Raw genomic sequence first — 21,114 nt, forward strand, 5'->3', positions numbered from 1 at the left:
AAAATAAAGCATGCACCACTGACAGTAACGTCTGCTCTTATTGCATCATTTGCATGCATGCGCCACTAGAATTGACACCTTAGTGCAAAAATGTATGATTGCGCCACAGACACTGGTGTCTGCTCTTATTGTGTAATTTTTGTTTGTTTGAGAATTTGTTAATATGATAAATAACTAAAAAAATATGATTATTTTAGTATTTGATTTGAAAATAATGATTATTTTAAAAATAAATTTCAAGATTTTTGCACCGAGGATTTCTCGCATCTTTTAGGTATATACCAATCAGATTCTACAAATACTGGCTCATAATTTTTATTATTAAAATATATTTATTTATTAATTTATAAAACAATATTATTTCCACGAAAAAAAACACTATTTTACTTTTCACGTAATATAGCACTTTGTGTTTATCACACGGTTCTCTCTTACCATTGGTTACAGAACAAAAACCCTACCTAAATATAAAATGAGAAAAACATTGAAAGCACTAATGAGCCCACATGTTGAGAAATGATAAGAAATACCTGAAGAATAATAAATGAAAAGGAAAAAGTTGTTGTCTCTCTGTCTCATTGAAGATAAATATTTATTTATATGTGGCCCATAATAGAACATGATATATAAATAAGATCCTGAATTGTTACCCCCACCAGTCACCACCACTGCAATCCAATATCATATGGATATGGTTGCCACTTCCCACTCATCAATCTTCCAGCTCCTACCTTCATTTCAAACGCTGAAAACTCTGAGCTCACATTTATTTGTGATCTCTTGTCAGACTATATAAATCTACATTAAAATATACTCTTTTTTATTTATTTATTTACATGTTGTGATCATTATTTGAATTTTTTTTATATAACTCTTTTCCCACCATTTTCTTCATATATATTAATATACCTCATTTTCAAATAAAATATTTTATTTTATAAAAGGGTGCGTTATTCTGATAGCCCTGTGCATATTGTAACTCCTGTTTATTCTTAATTTTATATATTAATTAATAAAATAGTTTAATAATTATTCTAATTAATAAAAATATTTAATTTAAATAATTAAAAATAAAAGGATACTTTTCTTAAATAAGTATAGGACTGCCATTTCATTTGATGGTAGTCTTACTTTTCTTTAGGTAAGACTCTCATTCCATTTTGCATTTGCATGTCTATGTGTGTATCTATATTTGGTTAATCATACATAAATAGGAGTCTCTTAGGAGTTTTTATCAGCAAGTTATACCTCTTTTCATTCGCAAATCAAAATATTTTTAATTATTCTATCGGTTAGAATTAATTTATTTTAAGAAATTTGTTGACAAAATTTTGTTATAGGATATTTCAGTATTTCTCCTAAAGCCCCAGTTGTATTTAAGCAAGTGAGTGGTGTGAACAAATTGTACCTTTTATTTCTTTTGCAATGTATGTGTGTAACCATTTTGTAACTATTTCAAGAGTAGTGGAAGTTTATTATTATTCTCTCTTCTCTCTCTTATTTGTTTTGTTCATCTTTATCACCTTGTGGACCATCAATTGGTATCGAGAGCTCCGATTTAGATCCACATGGAAACACCACGGGAAACGCGAGTGATACAATGAGGCATTGTGTGATTGGTTTCTGTTCGGAGAATTCGTGTTGAATTTCTGATCAGAATCGTAACATAATCACATATCTTGATTCTGTGGGATTGAGAAACATTGTTTTTAGGTGAGATCTGAGTGTATTGTACAAGGTTGAAGATGAACGAGAATGAAAATCGGAGTGCCAAGCTTCTAGTGTTGGATGGCAAGAACTGGAATCGTTGGATGATTCAGATGCGTGTGTTGTTTGGAGCTTAAGATATTCTTGATTTCATCAACGGCGGTTATGCTGCACTTCCAGAAAATGCGACAGATGCGCAGAGAAATGCTCAACGTGATTTTAGGAAGAAGGATCCGAAGGCATTGTTCTACATCCATCATTGTGTGGATGTCAACGTGTTTGAGAAAGCCGCTGATTCGATAACGGAGAAAGTTGTGTGGGACACACTGGTGCAGTACTACAACAATGATGCATAAGTGAAGAAGATGAAGCTTCAGTCTCTACGTAAGCAATATGAGAATCTCAACATGAAGAACGATGTGAAGGCACTTGACTACATCTCCAGAGTGATTCTGATCACAAATGAGATAAAGTCGTGTGGAGAAAGTCTCTATGAAGAAAGTATCATTGAGAAGGTACTTATATCTCTTACTCCTCGATTTGATTATATTGTTGTAGCAATTGAACATTCTAAGGATCTGAGCACCATGAGAATAGAAGAGTTGCAAAGCAGTCTAGAGGCACAAGAGTTACATTTAACTAAAAGAACCTTTGAGAGAGAGGTAGAACAGACTCTGAAAGCTTCTTTTGTCAAGAAAGATCAGAAGCAGTCTTCGTCAGAAGCTAAGAAAAGACATGATAGGTCTCAAAAGTCAAAAACCTCAACTTTTGGGAGTAAAAAGGGAAAGGATAAGTATGACAAGAGAAAAATTCAATGTTAATGTTGTAAGAAGTTTGGCCACTTCGCTGCAGATTGTTGGTTAAACAAGGAGACAAAATCAGAAGAAACGATTATAGCCAGAAGTTCTGATGATGAACATGTGCCATTAATGGGTTATGATTCTGATAGTGCATCTTTAGAAGGCCGGTGATATATGAACATTGGTTGTTCAAACCATCTTATTGGAAGTGGTTGGTTGATTTTGATTATAGGAAAAGGACCAGGATCAGATGTGCTGATGATAAGTATCTGGATGCTAAAGGAATGGGGAATGTTATAGTGATTCTGAATAATGGCAAATCCGCATTAATTCAGGACGTCTGGTGTGTTCCTGGCATGAAGATCAATCTGATGAGTGTATGTCAGTTAATTGAAAAGGGATTCTTAGTTACCATGAAGGACAATCTTTTGAAGTTGTATAACTGTAATCACAAGCTGATTATGGAGTTAGAATAGGGAAGGAATAGAACATTCAAGGTGAATATTAAAACTGCAGACTCTGAATGCCTTAGCACAACAAGTGTTGTGAAGGAAAGTGAGTTATGGCAAAAAAGATTTGGTCATTTGAACTTCAGAAGCTTAGGACATCTGAATTCAAATAAACTAGTACGTGGAATTCCCACAATTAAGAAACCAGAAAAATCCTGCAATATGTGCATGAGAGGGAAGCAACCAAGAATGCCATTTGTATCAAAAGTAGTTCCAACAGAAAAACATGCTTTGGGAGTGGTGCATTCTGGTGTATGTGGACCATTTCCAGAACCTTCACTAGGAGGAAATAAATATTTTGTGTCATTTATGGATGAGTTCACAAGGATGACATAGGTATCCCTTATAAAGTTCAAACACGAGGTGTTTGCTGAATTTAAGAAATTTAGAATCAAGGATGAGAAGCATAATGGTCATACTCTGAAGATTCTCAAAACTAATGTTGGAGGTGAGTATAACTATACAGAGTTCAAGAAGTTCTATGAGGAGAATGGAATTGAGCATGAAGTAACTGTTCCATATACTCCTTAGCACAATGGTCTTGCTGAAAGGAGAAACCGAACTTTGCTTAATGTGACAAGAAGCATGTTGAAGGAGAAGTAGCTTCCTAACACTTTGTGGGGAGAAGTTGTTGCCACTGTAGCATATGTGTTCAATAGGTGTCCAACCAAGAAGCTGGAGGAAATTATTCTTTTTGAGAGGTGGGATGGGGATAAGCAAAGTGTGAGTCATTCCAGAGTATTTAGTTTTGTCTGTTATAAACATGTTCTAGATGCTACTAGAAAGAAACTGGATGATATAAGAAAGGTGATGTTACTGGTGCAGTATCACAATACAAGTGCTTATAAGCTTTATTGTCCGCTCACTAATAAAGTTGAAGTCAACAAAGATGTTATTGTGAAAGAGTCAGAAGTATGAGATTGAAGCAAGTCTCGATCCAACTTTGGTGCAGAGTTAACTTCTGAAGATGTTGATTATGATTTTGAAGATGAGTCAGAGCCTGAAAATGATTCTGAGAGTTAGTCAAAATCAGAATGTGAGATTGATTCTGAGGAAGAATCTGATTCTAATCCAGATTGTGATGGTGATTCAGACTCTGGTGATCTAGATTCTGATGGTGATTCAGATTCTGGTGGTGGTCCAGATTCTGGGAATATTCTAGATTTTGAAGGTGGTCATGCTTCTGAAGTCGGTACTTTCGGAGTTTCAGTATCTGGTACTGTTCTAGAATCAGAAGGTTCTGAATAAGTTCAAAGGCCACAAATAATCAAAAACATTCTGAGTAGGTTTGCAGAGTTTGACATGCTGCAAGATACTAAAGTAGATTCTGAAGGGGAAGTTATTCAGTGTGCCATGTTAGTAGACTCTAAACCCGTAAGTACGGAAGAGACTCTCAAGCAGAAAGTTTGGCTGAAGGCCATGAAAGAAGAACTTGATTTCATAGAGGGAAACAAGACTTGGAAGCTGACAGAACTTCCAAAGAACAAGAAATCCATCAACGTGGGATAGGTTTATAAGGTGAAGCTAAAGCTAGACGGGTCAATTGGAAAAAACAAATCAAGGTTAGTTGTAAGAGGTTTTCTGCAAAAACTTGGGTTAGATTACTTTAAAGTATTTGCGCTTGTAGTAAGACATGAAACAATTAGGTTGGTGTTTGCAATAGCTGCTAACAAGAATTGGCCTCTGATGCATTTAGACGTGAAATATACATTTCTGAACAGTCCATTAGAAGAAGAGGTTTATGTGTCACAACCTCTTGAATTTGAGAAAAAGAATCAGGAGGAGATGGTGTATAAATTACACAAAGCTTTGTATGGACTGAAACAAGCCATTAGAGCTTGGAATCTGAAAATTGATTCATTTTTCAAGAAACAAGGATTTCATAAATGTGAGATGAAGTATGACGTCTATGTTCAGCATACTTCTAAAGACAATATGATTTTGATGTGTCTGTATGTTGATGACATATTGTTAAGTTTAAGAAGGAGTTGTTGAATCATTTTGAGATGACTGATCTAAGAAATATGGTTTATTTTCTAGGGATGGAGATTATGTACTCTGAGAAAGGCATAATTTTACATCAGCTGAAATATAAACTTGAGCTTCTAAAGAGGTTCGAGTTGTTGCATTATAAATTTGTTGTCACACCTGTTGATACAAATCAAAAATTGGATTCTGATTCTGATGGTGATGATGTAGATGCGACAATGTTCAAGCAGTTGGTGGGGTCTCTGAGGTATTTGTGTAATACCATACCTGATATTTGCTATGCAGTTGGAATGGTGAGTAGGTTTATGAGTAAACCGAAGTGGTCTCATTACCAAGTTGCTGTCAGAATTCTGAGGTATATAAAGGGAACTCTGAAGTATAGAGTTTTGTTTTCTTCTGGTGCTGAAATTGACTCAGAACGTCTGAGTTACTCAGATTCTGATTGGTGTGGAGACAGAGTTGACAAAAGAAGTACTTCTGAATACTTGTTTAAGTTCATGGGAAGTCCTATTTGTTGGTGTTCCAATAAGCAACCAGTTGTTCCTTTGTCAACCTGTGAAGCAGAATATATTGCAGGTGTTGTGACTGCATGTCAAGTTGTGTGGCTTCTGAATTTACTACAGGGTCTGAAGATCAAAGTAAATAAGCCTCTGAAGCTAATGATTAATAACAAGTATGCAATCAATCTTGTAAAGAATCCAATGTTGCATGGGAGAAGCAAGCATATTGAGACTAAGTATTACTTTCTGTGAAATCAAGTTCAGAATGGAGTGCTAGAAGTTGTGCACTGTAGAACCCTGAAGCAGTTGACAGATCTTCTGACGAAGGCGATCAAGACTAGTCAATTTCTCCGCTTGAGGGATGGATTAATGTTGCTAGTTTTGGTTAAGCTGAATATGAATTAAGGGATGGTGTTAGAATTAATTCATTTTCATAAATTTGTTGACAAAGTTTTGTTAGAGGGTACTTTAGTATTTCTTCTAAAGTCCCACTTGTATTCAAAGTGAGTGTTGTGAACAAACTTTATCTTTTATTCCTTTTACAGTGTGTGCAATCATTTTGTAATCATTTCAAAAATAGTGGAAGTTTGTTATTATTATCTCTTCTCTCTCTTGTTTGTTATGTTTATCTTTATCACCTTGTGCACCAACACTTACCACTGAACTATTATACACTCAAGTGAAAGAGATTCATTAAGATGAATGTTACTATTGAGTTTACTATGTAATTGAAAACCATCCAGGAAATATTTGTCGTTTAATTGCTATAAAATGTAGCATGTAGCTTCTGTAATTGACTGTTGTGGTACACCTTTTAACCATCATTTGTTGTCTAATTTTTTATTTTTTATTTTTAAATTGCATGTGATCGGAGTTTCAATTCACAATTGAAATAGTTTGTATGTGATAATGATACATCATACATGGAGGTATCAATACAAAATAGTATATTCAAGCTGAATTATTCTTTTGTCTAGGAAGTAGGATATACTTATTTAACTGTAAGGTAATATTAAAACCAAGAGTGCAAAAAAAGAATAAGGATGGGAGAAGCTCTGGCTTATTGTCCTCTCCTTCGTAGTAGTAAATGCTGTCGAGAGTTATTTGAAATGTGGTAAGAACAATCTTAATATGATTTTTCACTCAAGTTAAAGTTAAAGTTAAAGTGCATTAAGCTAGTGAATTTTTTAGCTTATAAAATATCTTTCTGAATTCTATAATTGGCCTATATATCCATCTCATTCACTTGAGTATGTCCTGTGCATTTTTGGTTATATGCCCTTAAATTTTCCTCTACAAACTGGTTACTGCTATGTGAATTCAATATGTTACAAAGCGGGTTTCAGTCCTTTTGATTTTTGAAACTGATTTCTATTTCCCAACTTAAACTGTGTGAAATATTAATTACATATGAAAATTTAAGATTATGTAAATGAAAATGCCGTACTGATTGTTGTTGATTCAGTTGATGCTGAAATGAAAATGAAATTTAAGACAATGTTTGTTTTTTCATTTCTAACTTTCTTCTTGACCCTCATAATTAATTGTGATTTCTTTTTTCTCTAGATACTTGTTCCCATAGAATGTTGGTTATTGCAACTTGCGTATATGGTACTCAACACACAAAGGCCTCAATATCAAATTCCAATCCAATCGCGGCAGATAGAAATGAGAATGCATGACACATATCATATATTATTCCTTTGGATGTGTTTGCTTACATTTTATTGATGTGTTTCATTGAGTTGTCAAAAATATGTCGAAGTCATCTAATCCTTGCATGTGATTCAATAATTTGTCAATTACCGTCACCGAAAAATAATGTGAATCTAACGAATCTGATTAAGCAAATTGTTCCGGAGAGTAATATAGAGAAGAAGGATGAAGACGAGACAACATTTGAGGCAGCGGAAAAAGAGTTCGAAGAAACCCTAATTCCATCGTCGAAAATGACTTCATAAAACAACAATGAGATTAACAAAGGAAGCGAGCAAAAGAAATTATGGAAAGATGTAATAAGCGGGAATCAGAAACCATAGAATGGGATGACAAGAGACATGCTTAGAACAATTCCACTATGGGTGAAGTTACCTCAATTACCTCTATATCTATGGGGTGCAAGAAGCTTAAGTAAAATAGGGAGTGCACTAGGAAGGCCTTTTGCGTGTTTCTTTGATGTGAAAACTAATGCGTGAAACATGGGACAAGTTGGTTATTAGCGTGGTTGGGTGTACTTGATCGAGGTAGAAATGAGGATGCATGATACATATCATATATTATTCCTCTGGTTGTGTTTACTTACACTTTATTGATATGTCTTATTGAGTTATCAGAAATATGTCAAAGGCATCTAACCCTTGCATGTAATTGAATAATTTTTCAATTGTCTTATTTACCAATTCATTTATGTGCTTTATTTTTATTCACCTAGAAGTTAGTTGTGCTTGGTAGTTCGAATATAATTGTCTTGTTTGTGAAATGCAATTAGTATTATTCACTTATGAGAGATACACTACTACAAATAACGCTTTTAACGTCGCACACAAAAGAGATATAACCTCGGTTATCGAGGCGACATAACAAAGGGTGACATGTAAAGATGCCACGTAACAACTCGATTAATGAAAAACCGAGGAGTAAAATATTTGATCATGGGTTCAAACCCCAACATCTGTATTTTTCTTATTTACAAAAACAGTGTCTCATACTTCTCGGTTTATCCACAAACCGAGGGGTAAGATAAATTATCTTTTTAATTAAAACTCGTTACATTGTTTACATAGAATATTAATAAAATAATTTGTTTACATACTACAATGTTTATCCAAAATTATACAATGTTTACACAAAACATTAAAATAAAAATTAATTAGTCCATGAAAATCATATGTTAGATCTCTAAATCCTTCATATTTAGGTAAGATCAAATATTGGGTGCGATTATATTCTCAATGGCTTTACCTCACATGGATTTGTTTCTGATATAAAAAAAAAGGTTGATAAAAAATGTTAGATAAATAAAGGATTTGTTCTAAAATAAATAGTTAAGAACACAAACCTTAAATCCAAATAATTTTCTGCTTTTGTATCCATCTTAGCGATCTTATGATGGCAAACGATTTTGCAAATCCAAAGAGGTGGATGTATATATGTTTCAAGTGCTTCATGATGCTTCCTTTGCTTCTTCATATTCATAAATATGCCTTTATAATGATTTTTTTTTTATGTTTCACGCGGATCACTAATGGTCTTGAGCGTTGATATCTCATGAAATGAACAACATATATTTGATCAATAGAATCACTAATCATTTTTTATGTTTAATATAGGCAAAATACTTTAACCCTCGTTTTAATAGAAAATCGAGGTAAATAACCTTTGATTTTTTTTTACATTTCATTGATTACAAATAATACTTACAAATAAAAATATATTAAAAAATAAAGGTTCTTGTATTGTTTGTTCCTTGTTTTCCCCCTTAGTTATATGAAAAAATCGAGGTAATATGTTGAATTAATATTTTTTTTTTAAATTGTAATGATCAACTTGGAATCATATCACTAGAATAGTAATGATTATCTTTATTCAAACTGTAACGTGTCTTTTGGATTTTCAAGGAGGCGTTTGGGCTTCTCTGATTGTTTCACTTCTTATTTTTCAATTTATTTATACACTATTCATGTCTCATTTCATTTCGATCTCTTTGTGTCTTCAAATTTAGTTTAAAAATCTTATCTTTTTATTCAAAAAATGTCTAAAAAAACCTTCAACGAATATGGAAATATTTTGTTCGTTATCAGTGAAAAGTTTGTTGATTTTGATGAGTTGAAAGATCAAGGTTTTAATATAATAAAAACTATTTTCAAACATAAGTTGAAAGGTTATTTTGACATGCTTCATGGACCCATCTGTTAGAAATTGGGTATGATAATCCTGGATAACTTCGAAGAATCGTGTTCGTACACTTTCCGAACAAAGTATTTCGACCCTATTCTTGCCTGGGTTCACGAAATCTTTGTGGGGATAATTCTTGAAGAACAATTTATTTCTGGCAAAGAGAGATGTTCAGGAATGTAGAGAGAAAGTTTGATTTCGTTATCACTTTTCAAACTGAGGCCAAATGACTCCTTATATAGGAGATGAATAACAGAAACCGAAAAGACGCAACTGTTCAGAAACGGTTACGTCGGTTGGGAAAGGATTCGAAATTCAAAAGAAAATTTCGAACGTTGGAACCCCGTTTCAATTATTCGCATTCAATTATACGTTGACTCGACGAGCGTGCACTCCGCACTACCCCTAACTCGTTTCCAAGCTTTAACGCATAATTGCATCGGCCTATAGTAAATCACATTACTACTAAAATACATTGATGATACTAAAATCACCAACAAATCCCCCCATTTTAGTGTAATCCTTGATTTACTCAGTATATACAATTATATATACAAGGGTATAACACACATGTATAACGATCAAACAAATGCATAAATGAAAATGTCCTGCGATTGAATTTTCATCTTAGTACAAATACACATTCCAAATACTCGAAAATCGGGGTGTCATAGCGATTGAACCCGTCAATCCATTTGAGTGTCTGAAGATATAGTACACATATGTTTCTTACAATACTCTACTATTCATACTTGACACTTTACAAGTCATGCGTCCTTATCCATTAATAAGCATATAGGAAGCCAAGTCCAAGCTTCTTGAAGCGGCAAAACTGCATGCTCACATAGGTGATTCTTTTAATCTTGCACCTGCATTTGCAATTTTCCAAAAGAACCATTAAGAAGATATAATTCAACCTAACCATCACTTGCAGGTCTGAGCACATACCTTGGGAAGATAAACACAATTGCTCCAATCTCTAACTATGATCTTTCCACATTGAATTCTGCTTCTAATATTGTATTAGAAGGGAATTGGGTATACCATAGCTAACAGATTTAAATGGACTTTAATCCCATCCCAATTACCGACTTCTTCACTAAGTCTCTAGCTAACCCCTTCGTCAAGTGGTCAGCTAAGTTTTGTTGCGACCGAACAAACTCAATAGATATCACCCCATTCATGATTAATTCCCTAATCATACTATGTCTAACACCCAAATGTCTAGACTTTCCATTGTATATTTGACTATAAGCTTTAGCCAATGTGGCAGTACTATCACAACGGATAGAAATTGGTGATATCGGTTTAGGCCATATCGGAATCTCATATACCAAATTCCTTAGCCATTCCGCTTCTTTACCAGCAGCAGCTAATGCTACAAACTCAGATTCCATTGTGGAACCAGTTATACATGTTTGCTTCTTGGAAGCCCATGAGATGTCACCTCCCCCAAGCAAGAACACCCATCCACTTGTAGAGGATGAATCTTCAGCATTATTTATCCAACTAGCATCCGAATAACCCTCTAACACCGAAGGAAATCCCATATATGACAATCCATAATTTATTGTACCCTTCAAGTACTTGAATACCCTAGTTATCGCATGCCAATGATGTCTACTAGGATTACTAGTAAATCTGCTAAACTTTCCAACCGCATAAGCAATATCCGGTCTAGTGCTAATCATAGCATACATCAAAGAGCCTATAGCTTTTGAATATTCGAGTTGATCCACAGGTTTACCTGTATTTGGCATAAGCTTTTCTCCCGGATCCATGGGAGTACTTACTGGAGAACAACTTTCATAATTGAACTTCTTGAGTATTTTCTCAATGTAATGAGATTGCGTAATTACAATCCCCTTATTCTCCCGTTTAATCTTAATACCAAGAATAACGTCCGCTTTTCCCATATCCTTCATGGAGAACCTTGATGACAAGAAATTCTTCGTTTTATCAACTTGATTTTGGTCGGTGCCAAAGATCAACATGTCATCAACATATAAACAAATGAAAACTCCTTTACCGGAAGTATCAAATTTGCTATATACACATTTGTCAGCTTGGTTTAGAATGAAACCATTAGACAAGACAACCTCATCAAACTTTTGATGCCACTGCTTCGGAGCTTGTTTCAGCCCATACAATGACTTAATTAGCTTACACACTTTATGCTCATTACCAGGCATTACAAATCCTTCAGGTTGCTTCATATACACTTCTTCCTCCAAATCACCATTCAGAAATGCTGTTTTGACATCCATTTGATGAATCACTAGATTATAAATAGCTGCCAAGGCAATCAACAATCTAATAGTAGTGATACGGGCAACAGGAGCATAGGTATCGAAATAATCAATCCCTTCCTTTTGTCTGAAGCCTTGGATAACTAATCTAGCTTTAAACTTGTCAATTGTACCATCGACTTTCATCTTCCTTTTGAAGATCCATTTGCAACCCAATGGTTTGCAACCTGGTGGTAAATCAGATAATACCCAAGTATTATTTTCCATGATAGAACCAATCTCTTCGTCAATTGCTTCTTTCCAAAAGGCAGAATCTCGAGATTTCATAGCTTCATCATACGTTCTTGGATCCTCCTCTATATTATAGCAATAATAGTATTGAGTGTCAATCTGATCCTTTGATCCCTCAACTAAATATAGTTGAAAATCAGATCCATAAGATCTAGATTTTCTAGCTCTTTTGCTCCTACGGGGTTCAAGTGTCTCACTTGGCACATCATTTGAATGATCATCCTTTAGAGATTCATCTGAATTAGGTATAGAGTCCTTTGGTCTAGGTATAAAAGAGAAACAATTCTCATCAAATATGGCATCTCTCGATTCTATAATCATGTTAATAGAAATCGAGTCATTAGGTTCTATAACATAAAACCTATAGGCCTTGGAGTGCTCAGCATATCCAACAAAGATGCAAGCTACACCCTTTTCACCCAAAGTTTTCCTTTTTGGGTCCGGGAGTCTAACCACGGCCCTACAACCCCAAACACGTAGAAATGTTAAGTTGGGTCGTTTCTTATACCAAAGTTCATATGGGGTAGTCTTGTTCCTTTTATTAGGAACCCTATTTAACAAATAGCAAGCCGTTAACATAGCTTCTCCCCAAAACCCTTCACTCAAACCAGAGTAAGATAACATGGCATTCACCATTTCCTTAAGCACTCTATTTTTCCTTTCAGCCACACCATTTTGTTGAGGTGTATATGGTGCCGTAGTCTCATGAATGATTCCTACGGATTGGAAAAATACAGGATCATAATATTCACCACCTCTATCTGTACGTAATGTTTTAATCAACACATTCTGTTGCACTTCAACTTCAGTTTTATAAATTTTGAATTTATCTAAGGATTCGTCCTTAGCGTGCAGCAAATAAACATAGCAGAATCTAGATGCATCATCTATGAAAGTGACAAAATATTTTTTATGTCCTAATGATGGAGTAGCATGCAAATCACATAAATCACTATGTATCAACTCAAGAATGACAGATTTCCTTGTTATACTTTTAAAAGGTTGCCTAGTGATCTTTGTTAACATGCAAGTTTTACAATTTTCTACATTTTTATCAAAAACAGGAATTAAATCATCTTTAGACATTTCATGCATTCTTTTATAATGTACGTGTCCTAGACGAGCATGCCATAACGATGAATTGATAACATTCGAAGAGGACATAAATACAGAGCCAGAATCATTAGGAACTCCATTCAAATTCATCATAAACATACCATTATTATAATATCCAAATCCTACAAACACACCAGACTTCGATAAAACATATTTATTGGATTCACACACTTGCTTGTATCCAAGCTTATTTAATACAGGACCAGAAATTAAATTCTTACGTAGTTTAGGAACATACAAAACATTAAACAAAGTAATAGTCTTTCCAGAACTGAATTCTAGCACCACGTTTCCTTTGCCTTCAACGGGAGCGAAGTGATCATCTCCCATGTAGAGGACAAAACCATCTTCCACTGGAACAAGAGTCTTGAACCAGAAACGATCCTTGCAAACATGTGTTGTAGCGCCAGAATCAATCCACCACGCGATAGCATCTTCCTGCACATAGAATGCTTCAGAATTTAGTGAAACCGAATGTTTAATCAAACTATTCAAATCACGAATTGATTTCTGACCTTGGTTTTCGGATTGGTCCTTAGACCCCTTTCCTGAACCACTTGCATTCGCGTTATCATACTTTTTGCCGGAACGACAATCCTTCTTGAAGTGGCCTGTTTTGCCACACTTCCAGCATTCTAGTTTTGGTTTCTTGTTAGCACCGAAACTGCCCTTATTGTTCTTGAAAGCACGCTTTTTTCCTTTGTTTTTGTTGTTACCGTTCTTACCACCCTCTTCGACCATATTAACCGAGGGTCCAGCAATTTCTTTGCCTTTTCCTTTGTCATCCTCCTGCGCTCTTAGAGATTCTTCTATGCGCAAGTGACTTCCAAGTTGGATCAAAGACAGTTCGTCTTTTCCATGCTTCAGATTGTGTTTGAAATCCTTCCACGAAGGAGGCAACTTGTCTATGATGCTTGAGACAGATATTGTTTCATCCATCTTCAATCCGTGTTGTGTGAACTGTCCAAGGATTCGGAGGAGTTCATTGAATTGTTCCATGACAGACCTCGATTCAACCATTTTGTAATTGTTGAAATCGGTTACCAGGAACTTTTTACTGGATGAGTCCTCTGCCATGTACTTGGATTCGAGACAATCCCACAATTCCTTTGCAGATTCTATGTTTTGATAAATATCAAATAAGGGATCAGACATACCGTTAAGAATGTGCCCTCTGCATATGTAGTCGTCGTTCTCCCATTTTGATCTACGTCTCAGATTTTCAACTGTGTCTTCCTCCAGAAGTTCTGGAATCGGTGTAGACAGGACATGCACCACCTTCAACGTTGTCAACATGAAATGCATCTTCTTCTGCCAACGCCTGAAGTCTTGTCCTTGAAACTTGTCCAATTTTCCGAAGTTTGTAGTCATCTCCTTGACGGTGCTTCCTCCAGCCATGATTATCAGAAAATACTTTGTTCGTTTGTTAGAAATTGGGTATGATAATCCTGGATAACTTCGAAGAATCGTGTTCGTACACTTTCCGAACAAAGTATTTCGACCCTATTCTTGCCCGGGTTCACGAAATCTTTGTGGGGATAATTCTTGAAGAACAATTTATTTCTGGCAAAGAGAGATGTTCAGGAATGTAGAGAGAAAGTTTGATTTCGTTATCACTTTTCAAACTGAGGCCAAATGACTCCTTATATAGGAGATGAATAACAGAAACCGAAAAGACGCAACTGTTCAGAAACGGTTACGTCGGTTGGGAAAGGATTCGAAATTCAAAAGAAAATTTTGAACGTTGGAACCCCGTTTCAATTATTCGCATTCAATTATACGTTGACTCGACGAGCGTGCACTCCGCACTACCCCTAACTCGTTTCCAAGCTTTAACGCATAATTGCATCGGCCTATAGTAAATCACATTACTACTAAAATACATTGATGATACTAAAATCACCAACACCATCTATACTAATCTCGTAACAAAGTTCTAGTTAAATGCCTCTGTTAGGAAATCTTGTGAGGATACCAAATAAATACAGTCCAATGTATATGGCTTTCCTATCACCATTACTCCATCACTTATTGCTTAGACAATAAAGTGTGAAAAGAAAGGTATTTGTGTTGAACAATATAGATTCAACAAGGTCTTCTCAAACAACCTTCTCCTAATTTATGCCAACTATAATAACCTCATCAGTCTTGCTACTCTCATTTCAATTGCAAAAGTTTGGCATCAATTTCTAGTATCACATCTCCGTCCAAGAGAAAAAAAAATATTAGAAACACTTACTTCAGATGACAAACATCTTTTGTACTTCCTTATCCACAACATCAAAATTAATCTTCCTCTTACTATTTTTAACTTCTTATTGAAAATGATTGTGACCTATCGCGAGAGAATAACTTTCATCATACCATATGGAAGAGTTATTTTTGAACTTTTCTCTAAGTTATAGATAGTTAAAATGATAAAAGGAGCATGATCAATTGTTGAAGTTGAGTGGAGTCAGATGTTTGAATATGTAGAATAGTTATTTGTTGTCCTGTTTTTTTGTTATATGTTGTCCTGCTTCTCTGATTATCAATGAAAAGTTTCCTTTCCTTTTCAATCGTATTATTGCATAATCTTTTTTATTAATAACAAATATTTCGAGTTTTCTAATTAACTTAGAAAAAAATGTAGAAAAAAGTTTAACAAAGAAAAAATTGAACATGAAAAAGCGGCAACTGAGAAATACTAATTAAACCATTGAAAAAAACATAAAAATAAAATAACTGGGATTCAAAACGTCCATAATATTTATATTCCCTCAGTTTTTACAAAAGACCGAGGTAATAGGTTATATTAAAAATAAAATAGCGCTACTTATAGATATATTCCCTCAGTTTTATGGATAACAGAGGTAAAAGGTTGTTAGCATGACGCTATCAGGAACTATACTCTCGATTTTTAACATTTCATGGTGAAAACTTTGTCATAAAAATTATTATTTGTAATAGTGATGATTGTATAAATCTAACTTTTACGTGATTTTTGATGTGAAAACTAGTGCGTGAAACATGGTACAGGTTGGTTATTAGTGTAATTGGGTTTACTTGATGGATTTGTTGTTTGATTTCATTCAAACAATTTGCTTTTTGAGATCAGAAAATATACTACGTTGTTGTTTGGTTGTCAGATGAAGTTGTTGTTTTTCTTTGTTGGTCTATAAATTGATGATTGTTGTTCTTTTTCATTTGAGTTGGAAAATAAAATCAAACTTTCAAGTTTTTTACTTCTTTAGTCAATTTGATTCTTAGTTGTTTAAAGACTTATCATTTTCAAGTATACCTTCTTTTATGAGTTTCTTGTTGTCATAACATGTTACATTTGTTGTAGGTTTACCTTCTTTTACAACATAGTTGACCTTACAACGCTTGACTTTAACGTCAGCCGGACCCACGCTAGAAACAATTTGTTGATTTTTGAAATTTAAGTTTAGAGTCATTTAAGCCAAAGGTAAACTATTTTGTTGACTTTTTTAAGTTTGACTTTAGCGTCAGTTAGGCCGAAGCTAAACTATCTTATTTATTTTTCTAATTTGACTTTAGCGTGGGAAAATCTAAAGCCAAACTAGTTTGTTGACTTTTAAAGTTTGACTTTAGTGTCGTTAAGGCTAAAGCTAAACTATTTTGATAACTTTTGAAGTACGAATTTAGCGTTGGTTAGACCAAAGCTAAACTTTGATGTTTAACTTTAGCGTGAGTTAAGCTGACGCTAAGCTATTTTGTTGGCTTAAAAATTTGCAATTTATGTTTTGGCTTGAGGTTAGTTTCAGTTTAGATAGAGATTAGTCTAGACTATTTTAGACACGACTTTTTTAGACAACGCTAAAAAAATTTAGCTTTAAGCATTTTAGTCTGTCGTACGATGATGCTATGCTGACGCTTATTTTAAGGTAGCCTTGATTTTTTTTGGCTTCTATCATCGAAAGCCGACAATATTTACTATTTTTCTAGTAATCTGCATTGAGGTCTACGAAATGATTAAGTAATTTACTCATACTCCAACTTTTACAACACTACTAACCAAAAATAGTATGAAGAAAGAAACCATGTTTTAAAGGAGCTTTGTACAGGGACTCATTGCAGTATGGATATGAGAAAATGTTAAATGCAAATAAACGAGTCAAACATGGGGTGTCATGTATCTCCAATACAAGAAAAACTCACCCATCACTCACTTAAATAACCAAGACTAATTTAAGTAGGTCATATTAATTTGGCCAATAGGACTAGACTAGTATTTTCCTATAAATACTAAACTCGTAAATATTTTCTGATAATTTATGTTTGTTTTTTAATGTGTATCTTTGTCATGCGACTAATTCCTCAGAACATCGTAATTAATATTTTTTGAATTATTTTAAAAAATTAGGCTAGGAGACAATACTCTTTCTTCGATGTAATTATTTAATAAAAAGAAGATTTAAATAATTTTTTGATTCATATAAGTTGGCGTATTTTTTATTTTTATTCATGTATTTTTTTTTAAATAATCTTTGATTGTCATAAAAGAGTCCTTAAATTTAAAATCCGTTAAAAAATTCAAAAAAAAATCCGTAGAATTTTTTTAGATTTATGTGGATTTTAATTTAAAAATTTTATAAAACAAAAACAAATCAATTTATAGAAAAAAAAACTATTTAAACCTAAAAATAATTATTATTTAAGAGCTATTTGCAATAACTCGACTAATTTTTGACTAATTGTTTTGCGTCTCTAAATTTGTCTCTAAATACTATATTCTTGTGGACCACAAAAATCTTAAACTAAAACAGTGGTACTAATTTTACCTTAACCAAAAACCAGTTATTTGTTTTCATATTGTTATTATTATGGGTGGAAAATGTAGCATATAAATTAATTAGGTGTTAAAGCACTCACAAGCATACCTGTATTAACGCGTAAGAAAAGACCCTCAAAAGTAATATATCTTCACACGATACTTGGCAAGAGTTTAGGAGAAGCAGTGAACGTGCTCAATTTATGTTACATCTATGAGGGACAACAGAAAGTTGGGATTTTGTTTTTTTGTTTTTTTTATGCTCAAACCAATAAATCTGATAGAGATATATTTATATATATGTAGGGTTAATTGAAGGGACTTAAACCAACTTGTACTAATAAAGCTAAAAATATAAAAGGAAAAAGAAAATATATCCTTTTCAATTTCTAGTTCCAATCCATTAAAATGAAGTGCTAGAAAAAAAGAACCTCCCAAATTCCCATTTGCTTCAGGACCATTCAAAATTTTCAAACAATCACTGCATGGGACAGTGGGACCTAAGAATTAGAATAAATTCATAATTTTTATGCTAATTGGATTTTGGGTTTGATCGAAGAGTATTCCATTTCTCCTTTGTCTAAAGTTGGTAGGGATTCACTCAAACCCTTATGATTAAGGAATATAAGAAATGTCCTCAAATATTGAATTTAGATTCAATGATGTAATAACATGATTTACAGAAATCTCAATCGTTAACTTTAAATTAATTAAACTTTTTAAATTTATTACTACGAATCATCTCATTCAAATATATATATATATATATATATATATATATATATATATATTATTAAATGCAATTAAATTATGTTATTACCTTTTCAAAACTAATCGAATTTATTTGTTGAGTCACTTTAGTTGTATCATTTTATTCTCTCAATATATAAATACTCTGGTAATATTCCCAATTTCAATTAATGCCAAAATTACTATTCATCCAATATTATTCTTTTCTCTCTAATTCTCTCTCAACTTCATCTTCCCCAATTTCTTATCTTCCACCATTATCAAACCTTCAATTTGAGTTTTATGTTCTAACATTTGGCATCAAGAGCCTTGGTTATTGATCATAATCCGCTGCAACAATGGCAACCATTTCCAATGATCGAATTCCCACTAATCTCCCGATTCTTGATTCGAAGAACTATGATAAATGGGCAAAACAAATGAGGGTCTTGTTTGGTTATCAAGAGGTGCTTGAGATCGTCGTCAATGGAGTTACACAATTAGGGGCAGAGGCTGCCGACATTCAAAGAGCTACACACAAAGAAGAGAAGAAGAAGGATTACAAAGCCCTATTCTTGATTCATTCGTGTGTTGATAACGACAATTTCGAGAAGGTTGGCGATTGTGAATCGGCGAAGCAAGCATGGGAAATCTTGGAGAAAGCATATGTCGGTGCCGTCAAAGCGAAGGTTGTAAGGTTACAAACTTACAAGCGACAGTTTGAGTTAACACAAATGAAAGACAAAGAAACGATCAACGACTACGTTACGCGCATTACCCGGTTTGTTAATCAAATCAAATCTTGTGGGAAAACGATTCTTGAGCAGAATGTTGTATCGAAAGTATTGCGTTCGTTAACGTCGCGTTTCGACAACATAGTTGTGGCTATTGAAGAATCAAAGGATCTAACAACTTTGAGCAAGGATGAATTGCAAAGTTCGTTAGAGGCACATGAACAAAGGATGGATGAAAGAGGCGCCGACAAAGCCAAAACGGAGATTGCTTTGCAAGCGCGTTTCAATGAAAAGAATAAGAGTTCGAAAGGAATATTTGCGGCGAGAGGTAAATCAAATTTTCAGAATTTTGGTTCAAACGATTCGCAAAATTCAAAGCATTCGACGAGTGAAAAGGGTGAAAGTAGCTCCAAGGATAGTGGTCATAGCAATGGTTTTAAGAAGCGTGATGTGAGTAAGGTGCAATGCTACAAGTGTAGAAAGTTTGGACACTTTGCAAATTCGTGTCGTGGTAAATCGAATGAGAATCACAATAATGAAGCCAAGGTTGCTAGGGAAGAGGTAGATGATGAGGACACACTTTTAGTAATGATCACAGAGGAGAGTTATGGCATTATGGATGTTCCGGACAGCAACTACAGTAGTGACAGTTTGCGGGACAGCAGCTGTACTATTCCGGAAAATAGCGAGAAAACGCATTCGGATCGAAGTGCATTGGTTACCGTTCGTGATGGAGTCCAAGGGAGAGATGAGTGGTACTTGGATTCCGGTTGTTCAACACATATGACAGGTCGAAAAGATTGGTTTGTGTAAATAAATCAAGCGGCAAAAAGTAAAGTCAAATTTGCCGACGACACCACTTTAAGCGCCGAAGGGGTAGGAGATGTTTTGATCGGAATAAGGAATGGTGGACATTCAAGGATCAAAGATGTCTTGTATATACCGGGAATTAAATGTAATCTTTTAAGCATTGGCCAATTACTTGAAAGAAGATACAAAATTCGTTTGGAGGACAAGATTTTACGCGTTTTGGATTCAAATGGTGTGTTGATTCTAAAAGCGCTAATGGCTGCCAATAGAACCTTTAAGGTTGAGTTAAAGGTCATGGAGCATCGTTGTCTAGCTACCGCGGAAAGTAGAGATGAGTGGTTATGGCATTACCGTCTTGGTCACTTTAATTTTAGGGATCTAAGAAAGTTGCAACAAAGTGAAATGGTAACGGGGCTGCCACACATTAGTATTCCAACTAAATTGTGTGAGGAATGTGTGAAGGCTAAACAACACAAGAATGTGTTTAGCAAAGATACGGGTCGAAGAACCAAAGGCTTACTTGAGGTGGTATGTTTCGACGTTTGCGGACCGATGCAAGTAGAGACTTATGGTGGCAATCAATATTTTGTTACGTTCATTGACGATTTTAGTAGGAAGCTTTGGACATATCTTATCAAGAGAAAAGATGAGGTATTTGGAGTTTTCAAGAATTTCAAATCCATGGTGGAGCGCCAAAGCGGTCAGAAGCTCAAAATTCTCAAAATGGATGGTGGAGGTGAGTATACCTCTAGCGAGTTTGGGAAGTTTTGTGATCTTGAGGGAATTGTACGTGAGGTGGTGCCTCCGTATACGCCTCAACAAAACGGGGCTACCGAGAGGAAAAATCGTACAATAATGAACATGGTGCGTAGTATGCTTTGTGGGAAAATTTTGCCTAAGGAATTGTGGGGTGAGGTCGTGTCTACAACCACCTACTTATTGAATAGGTGTCCCACTAAGAAGCTGGAGAAACTCACACCGGAAGAGGCTTGGAGTGGCTTCAAACCGAATT

The 21,114-nt window shown here is 34.5% G+C and overlaps 1 protein-coding gene across 1 annotated transcript; it reads left to right on the forward strand.

Moving 5' to 3' along the window:
* The first annotated feature begins 18,917 nt into the window (after nucleotides 1–18,917).
* Nucleotides 18,918–20,105, forward strand: LOC127079452 (uncharacterized). The gene has a single exon (XM_051019831.1). It carries the CDS (start codon nucleotides 18,918–18,920, stop codon nucleotides 20,103–20,105), a length of 1,188 nt encoding a protein of 395 aa, XP_050875788.1.
* The last annotated feature ends 1,009 nt before the right edge of the window (nucleotides 20,106–21,114 follow it).

This window comes from Lathyrus oleraceus, chromosome 5 (assembly GCF_024323335.1).
Source record: "Lathyrus oleraceus cultivar Zhongwan6 chromosome 5, CAAS_Psat_ZW6_1.0, whole genome shotgun sequence".
Classification (NCBI taxonomy): domain Eukaryota; kingdom Viridiplantae; phylum Streptophyta; class Magnoliopsida; order Fabales; family Fabaceae; genus Lathyrus; species Lathyrus oleraceus.